Source organism: Eublepharis macularius, chromosome 1 (assembly GCF_028583425.1).
Source record: "Eublepharis macularius isolate TG4126 chromosome 1, MPM_Emac_v1.0, whole genome shotgun sequence".
NCBI classification, from domain to species: domain Eukaryota; kingdom Metazoa; phylum Chordata; class Lepidosauria; order Squamata; family Eublepharidae; genus Eublepharis; species Eublepharis macularius.
The window spans coordinates 195843319-195861758 of NC_072790.1; the positions used below are offsets into that span (position 1 = coordinate 195843319).

The 18440-nt window shown below is 42.5% G+C and overlaps 1 protein-coding gene across 1 annotated transcript in view; it reads left to right on the forward strand.

The window, feature by feature from the left end:
- The first annotated feature begins 15916 nt into the window (after positions 1 to 15916).
- The window catches only part of EML4 (EMAP like 4), a 206113-nt gene continuing 203589 nt past the window's right edge, over positions 15917 to 18440 (forward strand). Inside the window, exon 1 of the mRNA XM_054982940.1 lies at positions 15917 to 16222. Coding sequence (XP_054838915.1) covers positions 16198 to 16222 — 25 coding nt within the window. The 5' untranslated portion in view covers positions 15917 to 16197. The remainder of the gene's footprint in view (positions 16223 to 18440) is intronic.

Here is an 18440-nt window from a genome sequence, read left to right on the forward strand (position 1 = left end):
GATGTAGCTCCCATTTTAGTCAATGAGACTTACTCCCAAACGTTTCTAGAATTGACACCTTGGGGAGCTATACTGAGCATAGGGATCCCATTCTCCAGTGGGGGCGGGAGATCTCCTGCTTCCAGCCTCACAATGCCAGGAGCCAATTGAGTAAAAATTGGCCCTGAATGCTAGATTTGGGGGCCAGTTTTTACCCAATTGGCTCCTGGCACGACCTGTCGCTTCTGTGTCACGCCAGAAATGATGTCATTCCTGGTATGATGCAGAAGTGCTCCAGAGCATGCAAGCACAAGGTAAATTTCCAAATCAGTTCCTGACCCATCCACCCATCCCCCGCTTTAATGCCCAGGGGTCCCAGCTACCCTAACTGTACATTGTTCAAAAGGAAGTTCTAGTTTATTCAATGGGTCAGAAAGTGTTCTTAGAATAGTAGCCAGAAGCTTGATTTATTTAAAATAAACTGCACACACTCAAATATGTGTTAGAATATGCTCCCTTTAAAGGATAAAACGAAAAGTCATTTGCTGGGGTCTTGGGGTGGCAAGCACCAAACTGGATTGATTTATAGAAGGAAATGATGTATTCCTTCTGTGAAAAAAATTAATGAGTAGCCATGAATAACAGAAATGTAATTGCGTCTGGTCCGAGCACAGGCCTAGTACTTTAAGAGCCATGGCTCAATTGTTGATGTCATTAATCAGGAACTATAATTTGTGCATATGTAATGGAAATGATAGCACACATTCTGCAAGAACTACTTCTTCATTCACAGTTTAGTCTGTATCAGGAGATAGTTGAACTCTTAAAGCAACATGCCCTTAATAATATGACCTATATTTCTATTGGATTCATGGGTGATTGTTCTAGCTAACTTGAGAAGTGGAAGTGGGCTTGACACATCCAAAAATAATATTATATTCTGGATGGGAAGTTTCTATGAAAACACAGGTGATTTTTTCCTTTGGAGTTCTCCATTAATCTGTGAAGTTGGGTGTACACAGACTGCCTTAGTCCCTAAGAGCTGTATTGGATGGTTGGGAACAGGTGTGGACTGAAGCCATGATAGAGATTATATAGCACATCAAAATAAAACACCAATATACATGGGATACTGATATTAGATTAAGCATGCACACCATTTAGAAGATATTTTGGAGCATATTTGCCCCATTTTAGAAATGGGAAACACTGAAGATGGGAAAGTTGTCTTGCTAAACATATAATTAGAAATCAACAGCAACCACATTTTTAAACATTTACCTTTGCTTCATGTTACAGATGGAAAATACTGAGAGAGCTCTAAATGCCAAAATGACAGAGTAAGTCTTTTGTGCAAAATCAGTAATCGCCAAAATCTGGAACTGGTACTGTTTTCACAAGAATACCCTGTCTGGCCATCTAAAGTGGATGGATCAACTTCTACTTTCACACCACCACATTGTATTAGACTGTGGGGACACCTTTTTGCTTAATAAGGAACCATCTACATACATACAGTGTAAAGGCAAATTTTAGTCTAGTACAAACAGCAAAAATTACCATACTTTTGTTTGGTTTGGAGGATCATATTTCTCCTGTATACTTTAAATGAAGAGTAGTCATTGATTATTCCTGAAGCAACATTAAATCCTGTGGCATTTACAAGACTAATACGTATTCCCACACAAGCTTTTGTGAGTCAGAGTTCACTTCATCAGATGCCTCCCCTCTCTTTGTAACATCTCCCTTTCAGTTACTTATAATTTTTTGTCTAAAGATGTATCACCTGTCTCCCAGAGGAGGCAATGGCTTCCTGAAGCTTCCGTTTCTCGGGGACAGAGAACGCAGTCTGCAAGGGTCCTCTGAATCCCATTTAAAGTGGGGAGCAAAATGTTTTTCAGTATCTCTGCTTTCCCAACCAGCACCACTTCTAACTTGTCTGGATTCAGTTTCAATTTGTTGGCTTTCAGCCAATTGACCAAAGCTGTCAGGCAGCTATTGAAGACCTTTATTACATCACCAGAGGATTTGGATACTGAAATACAGAGCTTTGTGTCAACACATATTGATGATATCGAATTCCTAAGCTATAAATGCTTTTTCTAAAGGCTTTACATAGAGATTGAAATGGAATAAAATGGGGAATAATATTGTGCCCTGTGGAATCCTGCAAAATAATTCCCACCCTGAAGATCACTGGTTGCCAATAGCAACACTTTGAGTCCATTCCATGAACAATGTTTTAAACCAGTCTAAGGCATGACTCCAAGTCCTGATACCCACTTCTGCCTCCAAACACTTCAGCAGAATGGCATGGTCTAATGTGTCAAAGGCTGCAGATATATTCAGGAGGAGCAACAAAGAAGCATGTCTACATTCAGACAGAAGTCATCCACTAAAACTACCACAGCCATCTCCATCCCATAGCCTGGCATGAAAACAGACTGAAAAGTGCCTAGAGCACAAAATTTATCCAAGAAGGCCTAGAGTTTGTCTACTACTGTTCTCTCACTCACTTTGCCTAGAAAGGGCGGGTGGATCTTCTTTCATTTTGGATTATCTCATCATGGGATTTCAAGGTAAGCGATTAGCTGAAGTGGTTTACCATTGCCACCTCCTGCACAGAACTAACCAGGGTTAGCTGAAGTGATACTACCATTGTCTGTGAAAGATCTTCTGCCAGTTTCACCCTTCGCTACTGCTACAGCCCAGTAGCTAACCTTCAAGAATTCCTCCACTTCCATCACCATTGGAAGATTCAGTTCTCTTCTGCTGATGTGACTGTTGATTCCTGAAGGGGGTAGATGGATCTTAGTCTGGTATTTAAACAAAAGGTGACAGAAATAGAGTCAGAATTCTAAATGCAGCTTTTCAGCGACTTGCACACAGAGACAAAGAAATCTATTATAATAACCACTACAAAGAAATAGAAGACAACAGCAAAAAAGGAAGAACAAGAGATCTGTTCCACAGGATCTGAGAAATCAAAGGGAAATTCAAGCCACGGCTCAGGATGCTGAAAGATCAACATGGAGATATAGTATCTGATTAGGACAAAATAAAGGAAAGATGGAAACAATACACTGAAGAACTATACAGAAGAGATGGAAGGATGAGAAATACCTTTGAACAAGAATCTTTTGACAAAGAACCAAAAATCTTAGAAAGTGAAATAAAAGCTGCACTCAAAGCAATTGGGAGAAACAAAGCACCTGGAGTAGATGGAATACCAATAGAGCTATTTCAAGCTACAGAAACTGAGTTTATCAAAATCTTAACAAGAGTCTGTCAAAAAAATATGGAAAACAAAACAATGGTCCACATACTGGAAATGCTCAGTCGACATTCCAGTTTCAAAAAAGGGGAAGCCAAAGAATGCAATTATAGGACTATCACGTTAATTTCCCATGCAAGCAAAGTGATGCTCACAAATTCTACAGCAAAGACTCTTACCATATATGGAATCAGAAATGCCAGATGTTCAAGCTGGATTCAGAAAAGGAAGAGGAACTAGAGATCATGTTGCAAATTTATGATGGCTAATGGAACATACCAGGGAGCTTGAGAAGAAAATCAGTTTATGTTTTATAGCATAAACTGCTATATGTTTTACAGCAAAGCTTTTTACTGTGTAGATCATGAAAAGCTGTGGAGAGTGTTAAAAGAAATAGAGGGGCCACAACATCTGATTGTTTTGATGCACAACCTGTTCTCTGGACAAGAGGGTACTGTATGGACAGATATGGGGAAACAGAATGGTTTCCAATTGGCAAAGGTGTCAGACAAGGATGCATATTATCTATCTGTTCAACCTCTATGCAGAGCATATCATAAAGCTGGTTTAGATCTAGAAGAAGGTGGAGTGAACATACATACATACATACATACATACATACATACATACATACATACATACATACATACATACATACATACATACATACATACATACATACATACATACAGAAAGAAAGAAAGAAAGAAAGAAAGAAAGAAAGAAAGAAAGAAAGAAAGAAAGAAAGAAAGAAAGAAAGAAAGAAAGAACAGCTAATTAAGACAGTAAAGTTTTAGATTTAGGAATCAGAAGGTGCTGAGACCTTTAACAGTTGGGATGGTTGTGAACTAGCAGATGCAAAGATTGCAGAGAATTAACTTTTCTTTGCTGCTATCACCACTGCTTTATAGCTGTCCAGTAGGCTCTATAGCATGGTGTGACAGACTGCACTTAACAACAGGTTTCCAAAGTGCAGCAGAATCAGAGAGCTGGAAACAGGTTAACTAGTCCCTAGATCTTCAGTGACAGGCTTCTCCCTCTTCTTTGATTGGTCAGTTAGAGTCAGTCTGAAGGCAGTCAGTTGGTTTTCTGACAGAATTTGGAGTTGGGGAGTCTGACAAGAAAAGTCAAACAGGTTAACCTTTAGAGTGAAGAGAGAAAAAGTGTAGTATTACTGTCCTGTGGAAGAATTTCTGTCTAAGAATTCGAAGTCTAAGTGTCAGCATAAGCTGAAGTATGCTTTACACAGAGACCAGAGAACAGGGAGTGTGTTTTGGTGAGAGTGATTGGGTAGTGGGTTGAGACTCCCTTTCAAGTAAAACAGAAGAGGGGTTATATCTTCTGAAGAGAAGATGAATTCTGGCCCAGTTTTGAAGGGAGTTTGGCTCTGAGGAGGACCCCAAGTGAAGGGAAAACAGTTTTAGTCTACTCAGGAGATAGAAATGCCCTCTAGTTTCAAGAAAGGAGTAAGTTAGGTGCACAAAGAAATAACTAACTCCAAAAAACCTGAACTGTTTCCTGAAGAAACAGTTTTTCCTGAAGAAAAATGGTTGCTGTACCTAAATTACTAAATAAAACACCTCTCACTGTTAAGAAGCAAGAATATATGAAAATATGGTTCAAGGATACTATTTTGCCTGTTACACAAAGTGTATTCTGTAATATCAACAAAATTTTACCTCCACATTTCCATTCCCTGACTACGCTTACTCAATCCCTACCTCCATCCCCTGACTACACTTACTCAATCCCTGCCTGTTAAATAAAACTGTTATTCCTTTTTGAATGTTATACAGTTTCTAGTGCCATTTCCAACAAAAAGGAAGAGGGCTCCTGCTTTTCTCCATGAAGTTCCTGGGCTGGGCTAAAAAGTCAAAATTATATCTGTGTGTCAGAGTGGGACAAACAAACTTTCAAAACCACAAATATTAGCACGCTTCTCAGAGCTGCTCAGTCAAAGCAGGGAAACAGAATTTTGGCAGGAAAATCTGCCTCACAGTGGGGAGAGTGTATGATGGGGTTCCATCATACATGGTCTATCTGATTCACTGCAAGTTTTTGCCAATGTCTTTCTTGACATCTTCCAGCCCTCTTTAGGTCACTCCACATTCGTAAACCATGTGACTGGATTCCACACCATGGGCAGAGGAGATTAACAAGCAGCAATCTTGTGAATAGCTCCGAGGAGCTTCATGTTCCAAGCTCCCACCACAGCTTCAACAGAGAATGTATTAGGAATTCTAAAAAACCAGAGCATTTTGGTATCCAGAAGGATCCGTGAGCAGACCATTTTAACGAGTCCTCCCTTTTTGCAGGGTCTTGGGGCCATATTCACCTTTGCTTTAAGTAGATAATGGTCAGACTGTGGTTCAGGCTGAACCTCCAGTCCCAAAAGAAAACCTCAATTCAAAGATTCAGTGCAAAAGTTTAAGTCCAAGGTGTGCCCTCTTTGACATATTGGCCGTGTTATGATTTGAGAGAAGCCCAGGGCAGCCAGAGAAGCTATGAAATCCTGGGCTGACTCTGACAAGGAGCGCTTGGCATGAATGCTGAAGTCACTCAGAACACCCTGCTGAACTGTAGCAGGTTTTTCTCCAAATTTCCTCACAACTTTGTGTCCCTTTTGCAGTTTTTTCATGGTTTCCTCAAGTTTCTCCCTGCTTCTCATATCACCTTTGATCTGATCTGAGAAAGCACAGAAGAACAATGAAGAAAACATGGAAAGACAACAAATGAAGAATGACATCACACGGAGTGCAGAGGGGGAAAAGTGCTTGACATGAAAACCACAGGAAAACCTCTGAGTGAAAAGAACCATAGTGAAACATATTAAGAACATAAGAACATAAGCAAAGCCATGTTGGATCAGGCCAGTGGCCCATCCAGTCCAACATTCTGTCACACACAGTGGCTAGAAATCCAGTGCCATCTAAAGGACTGTCAGTGAGGCCAGGACACCAGAAGCCCTCCCACTGCCTTCCTTCCAGCACCAAGACAACAGAGCACCACCTCCCCACAAAGAGAATACCATCTATCTCCTGTGGCTAATAGCCACTGATGGACCTCTGCTCCATATATTTGTCCAGTCCCCTCTTGAAGCTGGCAATGCTTGTAGCTGCCACCACCTCCTGTGGCAACGAATTCCATGTGTTTATCACCCTTTGTGTAAAGTAGTATTTTCTTCTATCTGTTCTAACCCGACTGCTCAATAATTTCATAGAGTGCCCACGAGTTCTTGTATTGTGAGAAAGGGAGAAAAACACATCTTTCTCTACCTTCTCTAACCCGTGCATTATCTTGTAAACCTCTATCATGTCTCCCCTCAGTCGTCTTTTCTCTAGGCTAAAGAGCCCCAAGCGCCTCAATCTTTCCTCATAGGGAAAGTATTCCAACCCTTTAATCATTTTAGTTGCCCTTCTCTGTACTTTTTCCAGTGCTATGATATCTTTTTTAAGGTGTGGCGACCAGAACTGTACACAGTACTCCAAATGAGGCCTCACCATCGATTTATACAGAGGCATTATGATACCGGCTGATTTGTTTTCAATCCCTTTCCTAATAACCCCTAGCATAGCATTAGCTTTTTTTATGGCAGTCGCACACTGTGCTGACGTTTTTAGTGAGTTATCTATCATGACTCCAAGATCTCTCTCTTGGTCAGTCTCCGCCAGTTCAGACCCCATCAACTTGTATTTATATTTTGGATTTTTGGTTCCAATGTGCATTACTTTGCACTTGGCTACATTGAACCTCATTTGCCACATGGATGCCCACTCTTCTAGCCTCGACAGATCCCTTTGGAGTGCCTCACAATCCTCTCTGGCTTTCACCACCCTGAACAATTTCGTGTCATCTGCAAATTTAGCCACTTCACTGCTTAATCCCAATTCCAAATCATTAATAAACAAGTTAAAAAGCATTGGACCCAATACCGACCCCTGTGGCACCCCACTGCTCACCACCCTCCACTGTGAGAAGTGCCCGTTTATACTCACTCTCTGTTTCCTATTAATTAGCCAGTTTTCGATCCACAAGAGGACTTGGCCCTTTATCCCATAGCTACTGAGCTTACTTAGGAGCCTTTGATGAGGAACTTTGTCAAAAGCTTTCTGGAAGTCAAGATAAACAATATCTATCGGGTCTCCCTTGTCCACTTGTTTGTTCACTCCCTCAAAGAACTCTAACAGATTGGTGAGACAAGATCTTCCCTTACAGAACCCATGCTGAGTTTTCCTCATCAGCTTTTGGTCATCAATGTGCCCACTAATTTTATTTTTGATAATAGTTTCCACCAACTTACCCGGTATTGACGTCAGGCTGACTGGCCTGTAATTTCCCGGATCTCCCCTGGAACCTTTTTTAAAGATGGGGACAACATTAGCTACCTTCCAGTCCTCAGGAACAGATGCAGAGTTTAATGACAGATTACATATTTTTGTGAGGAGATCTACAAGTTCACACTTGAGTTCTTTCAGAACTCTTGGATGTATGCCATCTGGGCCCGGTGATTTATCAGTTTTTAAATTATCTAGCGGTCGCATAACCTCCTCTCTCGTCACCTCAATGTGACTCAGGTCTTTCAAAACCCCTCCCAAAGTCAGTGCTTCCGGAGTGGGCATGCACTTCTTATCTTCCACAGTGAAGACAGAAGCAAAGAACGCATTCAGCTTCTCGGCCATTTCCCTATCACCCTTTAGTAATCCTTTTACGCCTTGGTCATCCAAGGGCCCCACTGCCTCCCTAGCTGGTTTCCTACTTCTAATATATTTAAAGAATTGTTTATTGTTTTTCTTTATGTTCTTTGCAATATGCTCCTCATATTCCCTTTTTGCCTGTCTGATCACAGACTTGCACTTTTTTTGCCACAGCTTATGCTCCTTTTTATCAACCTCACTCCGACTAGTTTTCCACTGCCTAAAAGAATCCTTTTTACCTTTTACAGCTTCTATTACATTGCTTGTTAACCATGCTGGCCTTTTCCTAAACCTATTTGTGCCTTTCCTAACCAGCGGTATATATTTAATTTGAGCTTCCAGGATTGTAGTTTTAAATAGTCTCCAAGATTCCCCAAGTGTTTTGACCTTTTTTACTTTCCCTTTCAGTTTCTTCTTCACGTACCCCCTCATCTCAGAAAAGTTACCCCTTTTGAAGTTAAACATGGCTGTGTTGGTCTTATTAGGCAATTTCCTATTTATACATAGGAAATTTCCCATTCAGAATATTACTTGTGTCAAACTATTAATAGTACATTGTTATAATATGCAGTCAATGTAATGTATTCAAGACATGTTTTACAGTCTGGGTATATCTCTTCTTTTTCATGAATATTTCCATTACCATTTGTATCCTGCCTTTTCACCAAGGAGTTCAGAGCAGCACACAACAAAACTCTGAGATAAGGCTCAGAGTGATGCGTTACTCTAAGTCTCCATTAACATATTTAAAAAGTTTCACATTTATTGGGGATCTGCACAAGGACTTTGTATCATGCATGTGATGAGAGATTTGTGCCTCCCAAATGTGCACTAGCTCTTTTTTTTGTTTGTGACTGCAGCATACAGAGAGAAGTAGCTGTACCACCAAGCCCCCCACAATTACTGTTTTTGCATCTTTAAACCACCCCATGGAACCCCTATTGGCTCCATTGTGGAAATCATGTTATTTATAAACATATATTTCACAATGGAGTCAAAAGCAGTTTGACAATATAGAAACCGGTGCGGGGTGGGGTGGGGGACTTCTCCCTTAGCGCTGTGGTTGCAAACAGAAAAGACTCAGCATGCATTTCAGAGGCACAAAACTCTCATTGTATTTGTGACTCCAACTCCTTGTTCTGTTCCCCAACAAACACAAAGATTTTGTAACAGGGAGATGCAGTCTAACACTGTACCACAGTGGCTATTAATCCTAAATGAGGTGCCAATGGCAAGGCTGTAACTGTACCCGAAATACTCAGAATTGAGTGACAAATTAGACATGATGCTGGGTGATATTGCGATCAGTCTCCTGACAGATTTTTTTCTATTGAAATGCAGCTGTGGAGATCCACGAATCTGACTGAAACAGAGGGGGTTGGGAAAGGAGTGCTTAACTTTTATTTCTCTTTGGACCATTTTCCCATTCAGAATTGGCCAGTTGCATTCCAAATCAAGGTTAGGGGAACATATATCTCTTCTTCTTTGGGTGGAAAACCATTGCACTGGGTCTGAATTGGATATACAGAAAGAGCTAAGCCACTTTGCTCACAGTTCCAGTCATATTTGCAGCCCCCTCTCTCCCCGAAGCTGCATTTTAGAGGTGGAGAGGAGGTGAGCTCTTAGCTCACTCATCACCTGGCATTAGCTTGGCCTTTATTTTCTGTGCTGGTTATCATTGCACAGACAACTGCCTGAGATGAAAAATATATGTCCTTGTTTGGCAGCTAGTAATTGGAAAGCTGAGCAGAATAGCTGCGGAACCCCAGGTGATTAGAGAACATAAGACAGAAGTCTGAGATCACAAACTCCAGTGGCCTGCCCACAGGAGGTAGAGAAATTGAATTTTTTGGTGGTGGGGAGGGAGAGAAAATGGAATTATTAAGTCATAACATTTACCAGAGCATTAAGCATGAAGAAAACACAGTGTGGGGGAAAGAATTTTCCACTAGCAATGAGGCAGGGTGGTACCTTGAGCCTTTCTTTTAAAGGGTGATTCTAACATGATTTTTCAGTGAAAGTATATGGCGAAATGAATTTTTTAAAAAGACCTTGGTAAGGAGAGATGGTAGGACAGTTCAACTTCTTCCTGGTCTGGAATCTACTAGAGGATATATTTCTATTCCTCACCAGGTCTTAGAAATAGAATCAATATTCCCATACTCCCTTACTGTACAGACATGAATTGATAGGAAGGCAAAAAATGTTCTTTAGTAGGGACAGAGAGATATCTGGCAGTGTCAGCCAGTACTTAAGATTGTCTGGGATAAATCAAAACAGTTGGATTACTGGGGTGCAAGGATCGGATCGGATCAGAGAAGGGTGGTTAGAGGAACAACAACTGCTGCAGGGATGGCTCTAACAATTGCCTAAGGGACTCCCACATCCTTGCTTCTCTCCTGGGAAATCTCAGATTGTTAGGCCTTGCCTATGTCCTTTACAAATTCCATCCCTGATGCAGTAAAGCCAGATATATTACAAAAATGAGATGGTGGTGCTGGATAAATTGGGGAATTGCAAAGGTCCAAACAGGGAGATTAACGAGCCCTGCATACCTGAGTTCTTCAGCCCTGCTTTAGATAACTGGAGTTCTGCATCACACACATCAAAAGCAGGAATGCAAGCAGAAAAATGACACTAAACTTGCCATAAATGGCAATAAATGGCTGCTCGGGCAATATTAGGAATAGTAGTTCTGGTGTGTGCTTGTGTCTGTATGTGTGTGTGCATGCATGCACACATGTGTGTGCACAGATAAGAATCACAGAGTCCACAGCAGCTCAACACGATAAAAATTCCAGGGTAACCTAGGGCAACTGAAGTGATATAAAACCAATCTGTAGTGTATATACATCCATAGAACAACCCCCACCCCCAGCTTTCCTGTTCCTATATTGTTTCTACTTTAGCCATGTTTTACATTCACCAAAGCCCTCAAACTAAACCTACCAGACTGCCCTATACTGGATCAATTTATTTGTCCATCAGCTCAGTATGGCTGCATCACATGGGCGTGCAAAAATGAGTCCTCACCATGGCAGCAGCTGCAATAAGTAAAAAGGGCATATGTGCAAACGACATACACACACACACTTATTCCCATACCGTTGACTGCTGGTGCCATCTCACCAATGCCGGATCCTTTTCTCAATCACACCTGCACAAAAATCTTACTAGTCTGCCAGTCTGCTGCACATGTCTTTGTTTACCATATGTAACAAGGGAAAGAATCAGTCCTTAAAGATTTCCAAATAAGGAACCCACAGTCACTTGGATTCATTATAAATCTCCACTGATAGGAGGCATTTCTGTCAGTTGGCTGGGACTCCCTCACTTCCCCCCACCTCCAGGTGCAGAATGCAATCCTGTGAGACTGTAAGAAAAAGATGCACGTGTGAAGGACCGCAGTGTTTTAATACTAAGGAAGGAACAATGCTTTGAAATAGGGAACAGAGAGCAAGTCCATCTTTTCTGCTTAACTTTTTTCTTAGCTACTCTCCTGTAGGCCATTATTATTCACCAAAGGTAACCAGGCAACAACCCATTTACATGGTTGATCCACACACAGTAATTGAGACATATTTCAAGCCTTTTAATGTATTACTAAACAAAAAACCAGCTTGTAAGAACTGTCCTTGCACAACTTCAGTCCTTTGCTACTGGAAATGTCCCAAAGCTGTCAAATGAATGACTTCTGTACAAGAAGTTAATTAGGAGCAATTCAAACTCAGTACGGTACAGCTTGGAAACAAGGACTGATTTCTGAAATCTGGCATCCATAACGTGACTTAAGGAAAAACGCATTTTTATTCCAGAAACACATATTATAGCCAAGCTCAGTTAAGATCCAAACTAGAAGCCTACAGCCAAGGAATTAGCTGGTTGGTTCCAATCAATTTTTGAAATAAAGCCCCAATCCCATCTACCCTCCACTGCTTTTTCTCATAGTCCCTTTATGACTGACAGGCCTCCATGCTTCAGTGGAAGGGGAAAAAAACCTGTTGAAAGAATTTCCTTGCTCAACAACTTTTAAGGGCACAGCATCCCTATATGAACAACCTAGCACTCTGTACTCCCTCCTGCCCAATCCTTGGGCCTCTCCCACTACACGTCCATTTCTTTCCATGTTCATTAGCCTCTTCTTGGTGCAGAATCCTCTAGGCAAATAGCAGCTCTGTAGCTAGGATTGCAAACTTTTAAACTGGTCCCTCTAGCTGTTCCCTCAACATCAGTTTGCTCTGTAAGCAATTATCATATATTTATGTTATTTAACTGCATGCCATGAAACACTTCTATTGCTTATTTCCACATATGAAACCTCTGTAGAAGGGGCAGGATATTTCTGTCCTGGCCAACTGGCAATCTTATCTCTAGGGTTAAAAGAGACAGTGAAAAAAAAGGGGGGGGGCTCACCAAGGCAAAACAAAGATGAAGAGATAATTACTGCAGAAGAATCTTTAATAATTGTACAACCCCAATGTGTTTCACAAGCAGGCTTCTTCCAGACTCAGCTCTCTGAGCTGAGTTTGAGGGGGGACGATGCTATGTCAGGTGTGCTCCTCTGATAGGGCTAAATCACATATTAAATAGCCTATGTAGCAGGCAAGTAGTCCCTACAAGGATTTTGGATCAGATGGGCACCTGGAGTTCTAAGATGGGGACTCAATGTCTACATGTGCAGGAGTCCAATTCAGATTGGGACCATGGTGCATTGGGAAAAACCTACTGCTCCACCCTAACCCCATTGACTTGCAAAGCACCCAGGGAAATGCTATAGACCCTGATGGGGAAATCTGTATGTACTGAGGGCTCCATATGAGTTTACTCATGCTGCAATTTCAGGCTAGGAAGATGGCTTGAGGCGAGCTTCCCCCATCTGTCTAGAAACTGTTTCCAGCACAGAATGATAGACACACATTTGTTGACAGTGTATATATTTGCACCATAAACTTTGCAACGTGTGAATTCACCTTGTCAGATACTGAGATTAGCATTCTGAATGTTGGCCACCAGATTATGAAATTCATTCTTGACAGAAGTTCATCTGTGGCCAAACCTTCAAGCTCTTTGGAAACACAGTAATTTCCTATTCAGACATCCAGGTACATGGGTCAATTGTGTGGTATTGTTTCTAAATTAATTGTAGATTTTTCTTTTTTTATTATTGATATTTTAAATTCTGAATACATCAAGATAGTATGAAGTTGCTCCAAACCTCTTGGGGATGACTGTTTCAAGAATTCAAATAAATTATACATGATCTTTTATTATGTCTTCCTAGTCACTGAGGAATTTTTCATCATTCAAATTTCATTACGCACGCTTTTCTGCCCTTGCATCAGATGGAAATTTTGCTACTGAATTTAGTGGAACCATAAATCTACTACATTCTTTGTAGTCACATTGCACAATATTTTCATGATTTTACACAATGAGTGCTTAAAATGTGGGATTTGCTGCCAGAGGATGTAATGATGGTCTCAAGCATAGATGGTTTTAAAAGGGGATTAGACAGATTCATCGAGGACTAGCCTATTAGTGGGTAGTAGCCATGGTGAATTAAGAGAATCTCCACATTCAGAGGCAATGAATCTCTGAATATCAACACCAGGAGGCAATATGAGGGGAAGGTGGCCATCCAGAATCACTTGTTGGCCACTGCCTGAAAAAGACACTGCACTAGATTAACCACAGGCCTGATCAAGATGGGCTCTTCTTATGTTCGTGTGATGACGAGGAGACTCCTTTTTCATTCCAGAAGTTATGGACGTCACGCTTTATTTTGTTTTAATACTGTAAAACAACTCTGGAATTTGTTCCAAATATAGACATTTAGAGTGAATTACAATGGTTTGGATTTTTTTTTAAACGTCATGAGGTTCAGGAAGAACAATCACTGGCTTTGGAAATCACAGGTTTTCCAACCCATAAACTGAAATTTGCTAATTAACGAAAGTTCTACTGTATTCTGACAAGAAAGTTACAATAATTTGATTTTGTGAGAAGAAAGTTAAGAATAAGCAACAAATCTGGAGAAGCTCAAAAAGAAGTACCGACTACAATGGGCAAGCATGGCTTGCGCGGAAGTGTGGAGTACAATGCCGAAGTCACTAAGTGGTAACCAAGATAGGAGGGGGGGAGGGGAGATGAAATCAGTTGTAAGAACTGATGAGATGGATTATGGCTTTACCATGAAAATGGTTCTAAGTAAATACTAGCAAAAAGTAAAAAGCTATTTTATGAAAACTAGTATAATTTTTAAAAATTATGCTGTAAAAGAAGGCATTTCTCTCTCTGAATTTATCCTAATTGCTTGACAAAATATTTGCAGCGCTCAAATGTGTAATTTGGAAACCTTTAGCTTGGGAACCATAAATGAACTCCTTTAGGGATTATTATCATAAATTATCTTGAAATACATCTTCACTCCTGAGAAAGCATGGAAGTAGTTTACACTGAGTTGCTGCAGAATTCACATGTGATGTTGAAGTTATGAAAAACTGGGAATGAGAAAGTTCCCCAAGGACTCTGACCACATCTAAAGTCATTCGTAAAGCCTGGGAGGGTAGCATAGGACTATGCTGTAAAGACAACCTCTCCTCCCCTTCCCCTGCCCTTTCCAATGGCATTTTGGTTCTCCCGCAGAGAAACTGTCTGTTGGAAGAGACCTAAGTTAACTCTTTGCATTGGCAAGATTCTGGAATTATAAAATGTCATATATTTTCAATTTGCCTCTGATTATCATAGTCAGTTGGATAATTTCGAGTAAATGAAATTAATTCATGAACTGATAAAGAGCTCTAGCCCCAGGTTACCAAAAAAGTTTGGTGGCAAAATAAAAGTTAAACTTGTCAGCACTATGACCTTGGCGTTCTACTTCAGAAGGAATGGGTTGTCAGTATGGCTTCAGGAAACCACTGACAAAGCAGCTGGACTTTCTTGAGACTGTGACACAGGCAGAAAGGAAGTTACTAGAGGCAAGATCCACAGATCCACAGGAAGCATGAGCAGGGGGTTTCATGTAATAAAAACTCCAGGGTTCTGGGTAAGTAAGGACAAAGTTCCCTTGTCCCTCTTAGTGGTGTTTCCCAATGACTGTTGCTAGTGACAAGAGTTTTTTTTAAACTGAAGAAATATCATGGAAATTGATCTGAGCCAATACCTATTCTTTCCAGTCATCTTTTGGTCTTGACAGGAGATGAGTTAATTATCCTCAAAGCAGTTCCATCATCATTCTGTTTAATGGCAAACTGTCATATGTTTGACTTCAGTTCCATTTAATGTAATCTTCTTGCATATATGTTCACACTCTGCAGGCTATGCACACCCTCACAGTATATAACTCATAAATAAGGCCTTTGGGTTTGCAAACAAAATGCCTCTGATTGACACAGCGGTTGAGGGCTGTTGTTTGTGAGCTCTGCTTTAAGGCTTCGGCTTGTGGAACCACGATGCTGGACTAGCCGTTGTAATGTAATGGTTAGAGCGTCAGACTAGGATCTTGGAGAACCAGGTGCGAACCCCCACTCTGCCAAGGAAACTTGCTGGGTTACCTTTAGTCAGTCACACCCTCTCAGCCTAAACTACCTCACACGATCGTTGTGAGGATAAAATGGAGGAGAGAATTATGTAAGCTATCTTGGGTCTCCACCCCACTCATTCAACCTTGTGCTAAGGAAGGGTGCGATCCCATGGGCTCCTACAGCCGGTTCCTTGGCACTCGCTCTCACTTCAGCGACGCCTATCCCCAAATTTCCGTCTAGCTCTCTTGGAAGCAAGTCTTCCCGCGCGTCGCCACAAAAGCCGTCCACACCGCGCCCCACCTCCGGTCTGGCTGCGCCGCGGGGCGCGCTGTGACTGCTGGAGGGGAAGCCCCGGCTGCCAAGTGGGGCGGAGTCGGAAGCGCGAAAGCGAGAGGGTGCTGCGGGGCGGGCCTGAGAGCGGCCGCAGGAGGAGTGGGAAGCTTGGCGGCTGCGGCTGGTGCTGCGGGAGGCGGAGGACCGAGCAGGCAGGCGGGTCCCGGCCGCGCGTCGGTTGCTGAGTCGCGCCTGGCGTTGCATCTCCGGCGAGGGCTGACGGCAACCGCAGACCCTTGGTGGCGCGGGGAAGAGCCCAGCAGACAGGCGCCCATGCCCCGCGTGCCGAGGGAGCAGCTGCCGCTCCGCGGGTGAATGAGCCTCCCTCGGACCGCTGCCTCTTTTCTCCAGCGGCGCCCCTTCGGGCTCGGGCGGCAGCTCCTCTGTTCCCAAAATGGACGGTTTCGCCGGCAGTTTGGGTAAGTTGCGATGTCTGGGGCGGCCGAGCCTGTGAAGGGCAACGTTTCCTGCAACAAGCATGTGCGCCTGGGGCAAAGGAGGTAGGATTGTCGGCACTGGGTGCATCCCCCAATCGCAAGCGGGTGTGGGCTGGTGAAAAATGCACCAGACTGACTAGATTTTGGGGGTGGGGGGGGTGGGTGCAGCTTCGAATCCTCTTCCACTCGCCGTCCCTAAAGCTGTCAAGCAGCCCTCTCCCCCGCAACTGGGAAGTGCTTCTCTGTCTATCCGCAATCAGCCAGGCGACCCACCTGAGTGAGAGGCATATCAAATGCCTTTGACTGCTGTGGGAAGGAAGGGATTGACTTCGTGCCATTATCGATCCTTCCTCCCATCCGAACGTATAGATGCATCTTGGGCGAGCCATGCACCAGTTTTGTGTGCCGGAGCCTTCCTCCCCCCTCCGGATTCCTCTTCGATGAAAGCGATGGGAGACCTGCATAAATGTCATTGTTTGCTTACAGGCGGGTGTGTTAAGTTGTTAACGTCATGCTGCCCGACTTTTCCTAATAGAGTTTATCTAGCCGCCAGAATCGCAATTTGGATTCAGTTTGGGATGGCAGGAGGGCGAGGGAGGGCTTTTGGTCAAGAGGAATATTCTTTTGTTGGTTTGGGTTGAATATGCTGCTGCTTCTTTTAGTGGCTTAGCTGATCATAGTAGCACCTGTTCTCCTGCACAGCCTCTGTGAATAGGGTGTGTGTGTACGCATGGGTGTGTATGCGCTGGTGTAGAACTAGAGAGATTATTGCATGAGAGGGGTGAGGTTATTTTTCCTTAGGCAATGTTATCTAAAACAGCATTTCCACTGGGTTAGGTGGACGCAACTCTCTCTGGTGGCAATATTCCTGATACTGCCCCTTAATTATATAGTGGCATTGTGCAGTCCTACATTACAAGAAGATTATGTTGGTGACATGACTCAGTCTGTGTTATGTTGGTTCCCTGTAAAGTGGGAAAGTGTGTGTGTTTGTATGTGTTGGATTTTAAACACAGCGTGAGCAGGTAGGATACCAACCACAATACTGGAGAGACCTGAGGCCTAATGGAAATGCTGCTTTAGCTAATGTTGCCTAAGGATAAGTAGCAAATTCTACTTTCCTGCTTACCCTGGCTGTGTTTTAAATCTTCCCCCACCTGCCTGCTTCATAGAGGAACCTGCAGCAGCCCCGTTGTGACACATATCTACTGCTGCCAAGTTTGGTTTAGCCTTCTGAAATACTTGTTCTGGGAAGCAAGATTAAGCTTCCCTGTTTAATAGCTTCCCAGAGAACTGAAGGCAGTATTGTACAGATGCCATTACCTGTGATGCCATTTTTCTGTTCTGCTGTTGTGTAGGGACCGAACTGTCTTCCAGGTGTTTGCAGCACGTGAGGTTTGCTTCCAGAAGCAGAATTGACATCATTGCAACACGTTTGTGTATTGATAGCGCTGTGAGCTGGCGGAAGGTTCCAGGTTTGATCCCTGGCCTCTCCAGTTAAAATGACAAGTAGGAGGTGATATGAAAGACCTCAGATGTTGGAGGGATGCTACCAGATGGAGTAGATGATACTGACATTGGACCACTGGTCTGATTCAGTATAAGGCACCTTCATGTGTAAATGTGACAGTATACGATTACTGCTGTATCACACACATGATGAGTAATTTGCCCTCATCCCGCAGTTCTAAAACTTCATGTTTAAGTATCTGGAAAAGATGAATGCGTAACCCAATATTTATTTATTTAGCTTATTTATAGCTTGTCTTTCTCACTGAGATTTAAAGATTACAGGGTACAGAAAGAGGGGGGGGAAGTAATCATACAGCGCAGGACATATATTTGATCTATAGCCATTTAAAACCAAACAGGAAGTGAAGGCCTAGGTTTGCTTCTACGTGGAGGTTTTGCTTTTTATCTCTCCCCCCCACCGCAAGTGGTTTTTTTGAGGCCTCTGCATGACATCATCATGCAGCCATCTATGGTCCAGCATTTCTGCACCTCCTTGTCAATGCTGGCATTATTTCCCCTTGTGCCTGCCATTCCTCCCCCCGCCCCCCCCCCCCCGGCCATGTTACCAGTGAACTTTTCCCAGCAATTTTAAAAATTGGCAGTAATATTGGTGTAGTATTGTTTTGCTGTTGTGATATAGCTACTCCCTTTTAAAAAAATATTTATTTACTTCATTTAAAGCCTGCCT